Source organism: Eptesicus fuscus, chromosome 17, assembly GCF_027574615.1.
Source record: "Eptesicus fuscus isolate TK198812 chromosome 17, DD_ASM_mEF_20220401, whole genome shotgun sequence".
Lineage (NCBI taxonomy): Eukaryota > Metazoa > Chordata > Mammalia > Chiroptera > Vespertilionidae > Eptesicus > Eptesicus fuscus.
This window is the reverse complement of record NC_072489.1, coordinates 32,142,326-32,155,894: the sequence shown is the minus strand read 5'-3', so window position 1 is coordinate 32,155,894 and position 13,569 is coordinate 32,142,326. Positions and strand designations below refer to the sequence as shown.

General features: G+C 37.8%; 1 protein-coding gene across 2 annotated transcripts in view; it reads left to right on the top strand.

Moving 5' to 3' along the window:
* The window catches only part of PRKG1 (protein kinase cGMP-dependent 1), a 1,119,499-nt gene that overhangs the window by 999,798 nt on the left and 106,132 nt on the right, over window positions 1-13,569 (top strand). For both annotated transcript variants that reach the window (XM_008152952.3, XM_008152951.3), the window contains exon 9: window positions 12,723-12,797. In XM_008152952.3, the coding sequence (XP_008151174.1) occupies window positions 12,723-12,797 (75 nt within the window). The remainder of the gene's footprint in view (window positions 1-12,722; window positions 12,798-13,569) is intronic.

The following is a 13,569-nucleotide window of genomic DNA, read 5'->3' as shown; positions in this document are numbered from 1 at the left end:
ATTTATTTCTCATTTCAGTCATATAATGAGAACTGAAATGAAAACAATAGTGATAGACTGATTTTTGTAAAAATGTTAGAGATGAATGTTGTCTTTGTTTCAAAGAGTTTCAGGTCATAAATAAGTATACTAAAAAGATATTTTGAGAGATTTCTTGTGGCATCTTTAAAAATATATATTATAGATATATAGATAGATAGATAGATAGATAGATAGATAGATAGATGATAGATAGGTAGATAGATATTGATTTCAGAGAGGAAGGGAGAGGGAGAGAGATAGAAACATCAATGATGAGAGAGAATCATTGATTGGCTGCCTCCTGCACCACCCCCTCACTGGGTATCAAGCCTGCAACCCAGGCATGTGCCCTTGACCAGAATCAAACCTGGACCCTTCAGTCTGCAGGCTGATGTTCTATCCACTAGGGCTCTTGTGGTATCTTGGCATTTTATTTTCAATTTACTTAAAAAAAAAATCAATGACTTACATAGTATTTTAAGTTCAATGCCATTTTCCTTAGACAAAGTTTTCTTAATAATCAGTTATAAAAAAATAGTTTTAACAGAAATCTTCTATAATTAATATAGCTATATAAACTAAACTATATCAGCTGTGGGTTTTTATTGTTTTTAATAAATGTAGCCTATTTATTTGAAGACAATTTTGATAAGAATTTTGTCTATTATGTTGATTTATAAACTTGAAATAATTTCTAAGCAGATAAGCTTAAAATATTTAATAGATTAAATATTATCTGTTGCCATAGATTCTGCTTTGAGAATATAAAATCTGGGAAAAATTAAACATTTGTTTGTGTATTTTATCAAGAAAATGAACATCAAAATTATCTTAGAATTCAGAATCTATTGCATTATGAGCAGAGTTAAATAATTTAGTATTGGTGTTTTATTTCTTTAAAGTAGATTATTTTAAAGAAAGTAATTGGATATATATAAAACATCATCACTGGCTCTTATCCTGTTCTATATCAAAACAGTGGTTTTTGGGACCAGAAAATTAATGGTAGAAGGAGGAATGTATACAGTCTATTTTGTTAGTATGTATTTGATATAGTCAAGGCAAAGAAAGTTTCTAACACTTAAAATAATTGGTCAGTCATAAGAAATCTGTCTACTGCATGAATTGTCTGATGTTAGAACAGTTTGGAGATTTATTTTCCTTAAGGAAAATGAAACGTAAATTTGTCATATTAGGGCAATCTATACTTAAAAGCATATTTTACTCTATCCCCTAAAAGGCTATACTATCACATGAGATTTGTCTAATTTCTTCTGCTTTTAATTGAAATGAAGTTTATGCTACATTTTTAGATCCTTTCTTTCACTTTAATTGCAATTGGGATTCATGAATATAAATCCCATTATGATATAAATCATTACCTTCATGATATAAATTATTATCCTCATTTAATGTCCTATATGTTGCTAATGACATATTACTAAGTGTTTCAAATTATTTCACCCATATTTATACCAATGTATGTCTTCATTAGGACCCAAAATTTAAATAAAGAGTTCATTATAACTAAACTTTTGTCTTAAAAGTTTGCCATTTAATATAGGTGGATTCTTAAAGAGGTACATAGGACTTTCAACTCAGATATCTTTAATTTTAAATACAATTTTGCTTCAGAAGACTTAAGAGTTTGCCTGTCTTCCCCTGGTCACACAAAGAATGAATGAATAAGTAATTAAAAGAATGAATCCACTCATGTATTCATTAATTCATTTCAAATTTCTATAACACACAAGGCTATATTCTAGTTCCTTAAGAGTTATTAATGAATAAGATAGACTAGGTCCAGGAGCTCATGAAACTTAATTCTAACCTGGGGAAGATGACAGATATTTAAACAAAATCCTTTCAGCAAGTGATAAGTGCTGGGATGAAAATAAAATGGGTTAAAGTATGAGAGAGCAGTAAGGTTTGGGGATAGAGGCTCCTTTGCAGTGGTCAAGAAGACACCCTTGAGCTGAATCCTAAATGACATTGAGAAAAAGGCATGCAAAGATTTAGAGAAAGAATATTCCAGGGAGAGGTCAATGGCAAATGTAAGCTTGATGTATTCTAGGTCAGAGGAAGTACAGTGAGAGAAATCAGAGAGACTGTAGAGGAGTAATGTGATCTGACTTATGTTTAGAACAGATGGATTACCCTGCCTGCGGTGTAATCACAAGAGTGGTAGTAAAGGAAACACAATTATGGAATTCCCAAGAGAGAGAAAGGTGATTGGAACCAAAGTAGAATAGAGAAAGGAGGATATATTTTAGATTATTGAAGTCAGGATTACAGGATTTTGTGTTGGATCAGGGGAAGAAAACAACGTAGAACGAGGGTCTGCAACCTTTTCCGGTAAAGGGCCAGATAATAAGTATCTTCAGCTTTGCAGGCCACACTGTCTGTTACAACTAGTCAATCTGCTGTTATATGTAAAAGCGGCCATGGACAATATATAAAAGAATGAATGTGACTGTGTTGCAATCAAGCTTTATTTACAAAACCAGGCATGGGACAGATTTCGTTCATAGGCAGACGTTTGCTGACCCCTGATCTAAAATAACTTCTTGAAAGAGTAAGACAGGCCCTAACCGGTTTGGCTCAGTGGATAGAGCGTCAGCCTGCGGACTCAAGGGTCCCAGGTTCGATTCTGGTCAAGGGCATGTACCTTGGTTGCGGGCACATCCCCAGTAGGGAGTGTGCAGGAGGCAGCTGATTGATGTTTCTCTCTCATTGATATTTCTAATTCTCTATCCTTCTCCCTTTCTCTCTGTAAAAAATTAATAAAAAAATATATTTAAAAAAAAAGAAAGAGTAAGACAGATGTTCTCTTACCATGGAGAGACCAACAGATGCTGTGAGACGCCAGCTCTCTCACATTAGTGCCACAATAAGGAGGCAGTGGAGACAGTAGAGACCCTGGATGTGTTGGAGAGAAGCTTTCACTATCCAGGGAAGCCCTTCCCCCTCTCCCATTTCCTAGGTCGCTCTGGCCTTTAGCTGAAGTAAACCAGCAGGTGCCCAGAGTATCTCTGTTTTGACTTTCTTTACTATCTGTATATGGTAGAGCAGCCAAATATAGGTGATGGATTTGACATATTCAATGCTTTTTATCTGTTATGATGTCAGGCACTCTATTTTTTTTATGAAACTGCACTTCTTCTAAATATTTTCCATTACAATTATGTTCATGTCTTAAAATTTTTTATTTGTAGCTATAAATTCTGTAATATGCCAGTTATTCTTTTAATTTTTCTCTAAAACTATATACAAAATTTAATGGGTTTCTTTTTTTAAAAAAAAACACTAAATTAAATATAGGGTGATTAAATTCATGGACTAAGGATACCTTTAGGTATTATAAAAATTGATGGAATAACTACTTCATTAAGCTCTTCAATAACCACTTATAAAAACTGCTTAAGTAATTACTTCATTAAGCTCTTTAATAAGCACTTATTGAGTGTAATTCTGTGTGCAGACACTTCACTAGCACTAGGGCTACACGGTTAGGAAAAATAGACGTCAAAGAGTTCATTGTCTTAGTGAAGGAACTGACCATAAACTACCAATCCCAGACCTGTGGATGAGTTCTCTGAAAAGGCAGCCACAAGGCGCGGGATTCAGAAGGAGCCATGTAAGAGAGGGTGGGAGAGAAGTGAGTGGTCCAGGACAGTGCTTCTCCAAGGATCTGTGCTCAGGGCCAGTTCTGTTCTATTTTAATGTCCATTCCGTCATAGACAGATTCTTTTATCAAATACAATACAAATAGATTACTAGAAACATAAGATTTAAAGAGGTATAAAAATAACTGCCCCCTTTAAGAAATATTACATTGAACATATATAAAATTCTATGTCGATAAAAATATCAGAACAAACATAACACTGGATAAAAAGAATTACTACAGTTGATCACATTGTCATCGAAAGTATGTGTATAAACAGTAAGAAAGAATGGCTTTTATGTGTATTTTGCAGTCACAACAAAACCAGAATTTATGAGTGAAATAACAATTCTCTGTCCTAACTGAAATAGGTACACTTTGAAAGAACAGTGCGTAGTCAATATTTACTCTTACTGTGCCAAATGTGCCTGTTTCTTGCTTGTTAACTTTTCTGACTTAGGTTGGATTGATGGAAATGCCACTTGCAGAGAATAATGTGTATCTAAAGTGTTTTATGATTTGTTTAATACACTCAGAGTAGAGAAACTGGACTCAAAGAAGAGCCTTGTAGGAAATGGAAAAAGTGATTTTTAAAATTATTTCAACACACTTAGGATATTCTTTTTCTTTCACCCAAAACAGAACAAACAATGTTCTATTTTCATTGATCCCTCGTTAAATTATAGCCAGTTCTACCAATTTATCCTGTAATGTTAAGGTTAAATTTAAATTATCTTTCAATAAAAGAAATAGATTCTGGATTTTGTACACTCTGGGTTACAATTAGCAAACTAATCTTCCATGCAGTTTGAGCAAATGATTTTCACCTCATGATTTTGACAATAACTAAACAGGTCTATGTCTTGTTAAAAAATATGAATCCACCAAGCTTGACCTTGGATATCTCAGCAATGTCAAATTGCTATAAAAGTTTCTAAACTTCTCTACTTAATCTCTTCACAGACCAGTAACAGTTTGCCAGTCATACTATGAGTAACACAAACTACAACACATTCCTAAATTCAATCATGGTTAGGTAAAGGTGAATCCTATATAATAAAAGGGTAATATGCAAATTGACCCTAATGGCTGAATGACCAGGAATGACCAGTCGCTATGATGCACACTGACCACCAGGGGGCAGATGCTGAATGCAGGAGCTTCCCCCTGGTGGTCAGTGCACTCCCACAGGGGGAGCTCCGCTCAGCCATAAGCCAGGCTTATGGCTGGCGAGCACAGCAGCAGTGGTGGAAGCCTCTCCCGCCTCCTTGGCAGCACTAAGGATGTCGACTGCTGCTTAGGCCCTCTCCCCTAGGGAGGTGGACATCCCCTGAGGGCTCCCGGACTGCCAGAGAGATGTCTGACCGCCAGCGTAGGCCCGATCTTCTGGGAAGCAGGCCTAAGCAGACAGGTGGACTTCAACTGAGGGATCCTGGACTGCGAGAGGGCACAGGCCGGGCTGAGGGATCCCCCACCCCGAGTGCATGAATTTTTGTGCACCAGGCCTCTAGTTATATATAAGAAACTTGCATATAACTATTTAAGATAGTCTATTTACAAATCAAAAATGGTTTGGGGGGGAATCTCAAAATACATATTTTAAAACAGTGTATCTCTTTCATAATCCATATATATTAAAAGCCAGGGGCCCTCATGACTGAAACAACCAGACAGACCACCAAACAGGCTGCGTGGGGTGACCAGACTGGCAGGGGGGTTAGTGAGGGATGACCAAACAACTGAACAGCAGGCTGCAGGGGGCAACCAGGCTGGCAGGGGGGGCAGTAAGGGGTGACCAGGCTGGTGGGGGGGGCAGTTAGGGGCAACCAAGCCAGCAGGGGGTGGCAATTGGGGGCGATCAGGCCAGCAAGCAGAGGCAGTTAGGGATGATCAGGCCAGCGTGGCGGGGGGGGGGGGGGGCAGTTAGAGGCGACCAGGCTGGCAGGGGGGGCAGTGAGGGGCAATCAGGCCGGCAGGCAGGTGAGCGGTTAGGAGCCAGCGGTTGTGAGAGGGATTGTGAGAGGTCCAGGATTGTGAGAGGGATGTCCGACTGCCGGTTTAGGCCCGATCCGAGGGTCCTGGATTGGAGAGGGTGCAGGCGGGGCTGAGGGGACCCTCCCCCACTGTGTGCAAATTTTGTGCACTGGGCCTCTATTTCTTTAATAAGATGTAACATATTCTTAACAGTTATAGATTAAAAGTCAAAAACAGTAAAAAATACAACCTTAAGCCAGAGATATTGTAAGAGCTTCAACAGTAAAATCTTACCTTATAATAGACAAATATGCAAATTGACCGCACCTTCGCTACGCCCAAGCCACGCCCACCAACCAAGCCACGCCCATAAACCACGCCCACCAGGAAACCGTTGCAGGGACGTTGGGGTGTGGCAGAGCCCAAGGCTGGGAAATCCGCCCAAGGCTTTCCCGGCCTTGGGCGCCAGCGGGGAGCCTGTGCCGATCGCAGGAGACCACTGGGGGTCGGCTCCTGGGATTGGTATCAGGGACGCTGGGTGCAGCCAAGCCCAAGGCCACCGCCCAGGGCCAAGCCTGGACCCTGAAAGAAGGCAGAAGGCGGTGGCCACAGCCAAGGCCTGGGTCCCCGGTGCCGGCAGAAAACTGGTGCAGGCAGCCAGGTGAATGAAGGTCTATTGCATGAATCTTCGTGCAAACGGGCTACTAGTTATTAGATAAACAAATAAATAATATTGAGACATTTAGTCCATCCTTATAGGATGTTTCCATATAATCAGGCATGTCCTACACTGGATTTTTTTTTTTTTTTCATTTAACCATTAGGTTGGTTATTGTATAAGCACAAACATAGTCTAAAGTCAAATAAGTTCTAAAACAATACGGTTCCAACTTTGAAATAACATTGAAAAATGTCTAGTCTAGAAGAATACATGCTAAAATATTAATGTTTAGCTCTGGGCTATGACATTACAAATAATCTTTTTATTCTTTGGAGTTTTTTAACGTCTTCCAAAATTTCAACATATTGCCTTTGGGATCAGGAAAAAAAAAAGTAAAAATTCAAAAATAGACCATGTCATTGACTAACCTAAGAAGCCTTATCAACTCAACAAGGCTCTGCCTTAGAGAAGACTAACTATCTAAACATATTATACATAAAAAACTTTGTTCATTGTACATGGATTTTTCCTCAAAAATCACAGCAAATAAATAGGAAGCATTTCTAAAATCAGTTCTTAACTTTTGATTTCTTGGTCACTAGGCCAATTTGGATCATTATTTTAAAATGTCAATTCCTTTAAAGTGTGTAATTATAATTAGAAAATGGTTTAAATAAATGTGTGGTATTTGTAATTGATTTTCCCTAATGAATAGTCCCCATGATAAATATAGGATTATTGTTACAAAGGAAAGACAGAGATAACCAAATATCTATCACTTTGGTCGGTGTGTGTAATATTCTCTTGCAAATATAAACATACATGCAAAAATAAAGAAAACACTGATAAGAAAGCCATTTTCTCATAAAAGTGTTATTCCTTCCTCTAAAATTACTGTCCTATAATTTGAGTTGATGACAATCTTTGTATAGACGCTAGAGGCTTCCTCCCGCTGTTCACCTCCTACCTTGTATTATAATCCCTTGTTTTATCTCTTACATAAGGCTATACATTTCTTATGGGTGTTCCTTACTCTCTTTGCATAATCCACAGTAGCTTGAGCCATTCCTTAGAGATAGTAGGCATTGCATAAATACATATGGTGGGTGGGTGGATAGTTGACAGAACTTGGATGTTTGGTTTTACTGTATTTGGGGTTCATATTCCCTCTGAAGAAACATATATTCATTTGGTTCATGATAATATGGTCTACAAATAATTATAACTTTGCTAGTTATAAATAAATACTCAAACAAAAAAATAAACACGAGCGCCTTTACCTGAATCCACAAAATGGATGAACAGATTTTTCTGGATTCAAAGTATCAAAATAATGAAGGATGCCTCTAAAATCTTTGAATCAGCTAAGCAGCAAGTGCCCCAACTAATTTTGGACACTTTCTCATTCCTTTTAGTAAATACATTTTAAGGGACTTAGCCAAGATTCAGGCTAGGAAACTCTAATGAGCTGTAATCTTATACACCTTTCAAATTAAGAGGGTTTTCTCAGAAGTTCAGGCCATGCTTGACAAATATTTTTTTTAGTACCATTGAAGTGTTTGCAATAGTTTTCTGGTTTAAGATTTTACTCTTAACTCATTTTGACTTATAATTTTAACTGTTAAGAATAGATTACCACCCTAGCAGGTTTGGCTTAGTGGATAAGACAGAGGCCCGTAGACTGAAGGGTCCCTAGTTCAATTCCAGTCAAGTGCATATGCCCAGGTTGCAGGCTCAATCCCCAGTAGGGGGCGTGCAGGAGGCGGCTGATCAGTGATTCTCATCATTGATGTTTCTATCTAACCTCTCCCTCTCCCTTTCTCTATGAAATCAATAAAAATATATTTTAAAAAAAGAGAAAATAGATTACCATTTTATTTAAGGATGTAATCAAGAAAAAAACTTAAATAAGTGTTGAGATTTTTCTCAGACCCTGTTTTGAATTTGAAAAAGTTGCATTTTAAACATTTTCTTACAAGATTCCTGAATGGTATTGTGGAATAGAGGATAGGAAGTCTTGAGGACTAAAATAACTAATATAAGTTATTGAATACATACATAATATATGAATATAAAAAGTGATTTATAAACTATAAAGTGGAATATCAATGCTGTTATTTTTTAGTAGCATGATAATACTGGTTTCTGAAATTTGGACTGCCTATTTCATAAATAATACCCTGTTTCTCTCTAGATGATGTCTCATCATATCACAACTGAAGAACAAAATTATACACTTTTAGTCATACCACTAAGTAATCAGCTCTCTTCAGAAGAATGTTTTGGCTTAATAATGAAAACATCAGTAAATGAAATTACTACCCACTGAGTTACTGTCACTCTAATGTTCTAAAACAGGCAAATTTCCTAGAATGAGAAACACAGCATTTTGAATGTTATTTCTTTTTTTAAAAAAAAGATTTTTATTGATTTTAGAGAGGGAAGGAGAGGGGGAGAGACAAACATCCATTGCTTGCTTCCTGCAAGCCCCCTACAGAGAATCAAGCCCACAACCCGGGCATGTGCCCTGACCAGGAATTGAACTGTCGACCTCTCAGTGCAGGGACAATGCTCAACCACCTGAGCCACACGGGCCAGGGCTAAATGTTATTTCTTAAGAAAAATATTAACAAATAACATTATTGATGTGAAAGGATCATCATTTCTTCCGCCTTTTCCCCCTCTCTCTCCTCCTTCCCTTCTCCCCTCTTTTCTTTCTCCTTCCTTCCTCCCTTCTTTCTTTTCTATCCCTCCTTTGCAAGTATGTTTAAATTACCAGCATTAAACATAGAATAGATTTTCCATTTCCTCTTATACCTCTGTGTACTCATCTACCTCCTCAAAAAATTCTGTCAAGACTTGTTAAAATTGGATTTCACACCCCAAGAAAAGTAACAGGAAAATGCCTCATACTTAGTGTGCATGCAATAAGGATTTCTTAAACACTCTGTATTAAAGTATTTTGCTCACTAACATCTTCTTCATCTATTCTGAAATTATGTCTAGAGTATATGTAAAACTGGCTATTTTATTTTATGGTACTAAAATATAACTCATTCATGAATTGTTAGTTTAAAAATAATTTAATGATTTTCCTGTAGTCTCCTATATTTGTAATAGTAACTGATACATAATATTTTAGGGTTTCTGCTCATTCAGTTAAAGTTTTCAAACCATTTCATCATAATCCCTCTCCAAATAAAACATCCACAAATCTTCTCCTTTAGTATTCAAGAAATGTCATAGGACCTGAGTAAATATTTAAAAAGGCATCTGATACTTATAGGTAATTAAGTTTCCAAATATGTTTGATGAGGTCCACACAGATAGCAGGTGTTCCTACAGAGTATTAGTGAGAGGGAAAACCCAACCACTAATTAGTTCCTACTTGCACCAGGAGGGATGAGTTCTGTAATGTCATAGTTATGTTTAGCAAGATAAATTATTCAGTGATCAGTGCAGGACACACAGAGACAAGCATTTGGAACTTCTTAATATAGCTTGAAAATCCTACATTTTCTTAAAACTCTTAGTTAAGTATAATGTTTGATGTATTGTGAAGGAGACTTAGAATGCAGGAGGCATTTGTTGCCTGTTTTGAAAAATGTTATTTGGCCAGGATTGCTTTCTAAGTAAAGATTATTGATTCCTTGGGCCTCTGTCTGGTCATTTTCTTTTTGTATTAGAAATAATTAGTGTAGCCCTGGCCAGGTAGCTCAGTTGGTTGGTTAGATTATCATCCTGATAGGCAATGTTGCAGGTTTGATTCTCTGGTCAGAGCACATATAAGAATCAACCGCTGAATGCATGGATAGATAAAACAATGGATGGATCTCTCTCTCTCTCTCTCTCTCTCTCTCTCTCTCTTCTCTCTTCTCTCTCTCTCTGTCTCTCTCTCTTTCACTCCCTCTCCCTCCCTCTCTAAAATCAATAAGAAGTTTTTTTAAAAACATAGTATATTTAGCCAGCATTAGTTACCCTGCCCCCAGATGAGATCATTACTTAAGGGCCTGAACTCCCCCAACCACAAATCAGTCCTAAGAAGAGTGTCAGGCTCCTCTTTATAGTTTTTTTTTTTTAATTATGTGAAAGGGACTAAACAATATTTAAATTGAAGTCAGCAAACATCCCACTATGTTTCAGAACCTAAGTATCCATATGTTGTTGTTTTAATACTCACCACATACAAAGCCAGTTGCATGCATTAAGATAATGGAGGTTTAAATCAAAATGTAATTTCTTTCAGCACTTTAAAACTCTCCACACACACACCTCAAATATTGTTAGAGATGTGATAGCTATCTTCAAGACAGTCAGGGATTAGGTGGGAGCTGTGGTATACTAGTAAGTATGAGTATAAAAGAATGGCCGCTCCTTCCCTAACAGTCTTTTGGCTGCATGACTTTAGGTCAGTTTCTTAACCTCTCATTCCTTAGTATCCTCATCTATAAAATGGGGATGATACTAAATCATAGGATATCCATAACTATTACAGTATTTGTTACTACATGTAAAGTGTATAGAACAAAACCAGCCATTTAAGCACCAAGCACCATGTAAGGGAGGGCTCTGATGATTCTGTAAACACAGACTTGCCTTTTGTTTCTTCATTCATTATAGTTCAATGGTTGCCAAAATGTGGTGTGCATAAGAGTTATACTATATGTGGTTACATTCAGTAATTTTCAAGAGTGATTCCTGTGTGTGTGTTAATTGGCTCCAACTCTGTAATATTTTATAGATGTACTAGAGGCCCGGTGCACGAAATTCATGCATGGAGGGGCAGGTGCCCCTCAGCCCAGCCTGCACCCTCTCCAATCTGGGACCCCTCGAGGGCTGTCTGACTGCCCGTTTAGGCCCAATCCCATCGGGCCTAACCGGGCAGTCAGACATCCCTCTCACAATCCAGGACTGCTGGCTCCTAACTGCTTGCCTGCCTGCCTTCCTGATTGCTCCTAAATCACTTCTGCCTGCCAGCCTGATCACCCCCTAACCACTCCCATGCCAGCCTGATTGATGTCTAACTGCTCCCCTGCCTGCCTGTTTGCCCCCAACTTCCCTCCTCTGCTGGCCTTGTCACTCCTAACTGCCATCCCCTGCAGGGTTGATTGCCTCCAACTGCCCTCCCTTGCAGGCCTGGTGCCTCCCAACTGCCCTCCCCTGCTGTCCATCTTGTGGTGGCCATCTTGTGTCCACATGGGGGCAGGATCTTTGACCACATGGGGGCAGCCATATTATGTGTTGGATTGATGGTCAATCTGCATATTACTCTTTTATTAGATAGGATAGAGGCCTGGTGCACCGGTGGGGGCCAGTTGGTTTGCCCTGAAGGGTGTCCTGGATCAGGGTGGGGTTCCCTTGGGGCATTGGCCTGGGCGAGGGGCCTGTGGTGGTTTGCAGGCAAGCCACGCCCCTGGCGACCCAAGAGGAGGCCCTGGTATCTGGAATCTATTTACCTTCTACAATTGAAACTTTGTAGCCTGGAACGGAGCCAAGCCTCCTGCTCGATCCATGGCTGCTGTTTGGATTTGTTTACCTTCTATAATTGAAACTTTTTATCCTTGAGTGGAGACCTGGGCCTGCCAGAGTGTGTGGAAAGCTTGGCTTCTTCTGTTGCCGGGGAAACCCAAGCCTCCCTTCTGGTAGCCATCTTGGCTGGGGTTAATTTGCATACTCACCCTGATTGGCTGGTGGGTGTGGTGGGTGGGCATGGCTCGTGTAGCGGAGTGATGGTTAATTTTCATATTACTCTTTTATTAGAGAGGATAAGAGACTTCACTATATAAAGTAGATCTGAACATAGCTCTAGGTGCATTGTAGAATATTGAATAGATAGGGTTTAAGCACATACATTACTTTTCCCAGTTTATGCTAAAGTCTGTTCTTCACTTCTCCAGAATGAGTTGATTTTCTCTCCTGTTCTTATTTTGCCTTTGAAGATTATTTTACTATCTTACATAGAGTTAATGATTCTTATCTTTTAGTTTGTTTCAGAATTGGAATTAATATATGCTCATGAGAATTAAAAGAATAGTGCCTGGAATACACTAGGCATTCAATAACTAATATGTCTTGTTATTTGACCATTGTAATTGACTTATTAACTTTGTGATATGTATCAGTGTGCCATTGACTTTATTTCACCCAATTCTTTGAATATCGGCTTTTGCCAGCTCTGGTTCTCAGTAGTGGGAACTACAGAAATGAACATGACTGAAGAGGTCCCTGCTCTCACAGAGTTTATATCATTATCTGATATGTGTATTAATAATGTATCTAGGTTAAGTGTTTTAATTTTTATTAGATTCTTTAGAGTGTTTCGATATATCATTGACTATGTTGTCATTGTCACAGCTTCATAGAGGATTTATCCTTTTCACTATGTTTTGCCTCTAACAGCTCTTTCAAGCATTTGATTGGAGGATTGGAGGATGTTTCTAATAAAGCATATGAGGATGCAGAAGCTAAAGCAAAGTAAGTGACTTTTTTTTCCTTTGGCCTTAATCTTGATTTAAAAAGTGATTTTGAGTAGAAATAAGGTAAAATATTTGGTTGGACTTAACCAAGTCCATCACTCTGACGGAAAGAAACTACGCAAGAAGATAGAGAGCAAACCATTCAAGGTAACTACTACATAGTATTCTTACTTTTGTGTGGAAGATTATCTCAACACAAAAAATGGTTAGTTTAAAATTCAACATAAAAAATGGAGTGTAAACACATTATTTCTCCCACTGAAAATACGTTCTGAATGAATGGTTGTTGTGTTCAATAGTTGTTTGTCAAATTGTATGAAAAATAATAAGGCTGGAAAATATTTTCCTGAGTGAATACATTATTGCTTTACATTGAACTTGGGTGGCACTGTTTTCAGAATGATATGAGGTAGTACATATCCCATTAATTTTCATTTTTGTAAAACAAAATACAATTTTCTCTACTAAAATAACTTGTTTTAAAACACAGCTTTTAAAAAAATATTTAAAGTAATTTCACATTGCCTTTTTCTGCAAAAATTTTAGGTTACTTTTTGAAAATTGTGATCTGTATAATCCTCCCCTCTTTTCTGTGATGAAGTAATTTAAGTAAAAATAATTTTGTATTTGATATCATACAGAATACCTGAAAGACTAAATCAACAAAATTCATCAGTAAATAGATAGTTCAGGGGCAGAATTTGATTAGTTGGTTTTGTAATAACCTAAAAGCAAAAGAAACAAAATATTTTTGTCTTGATAATCTCTGA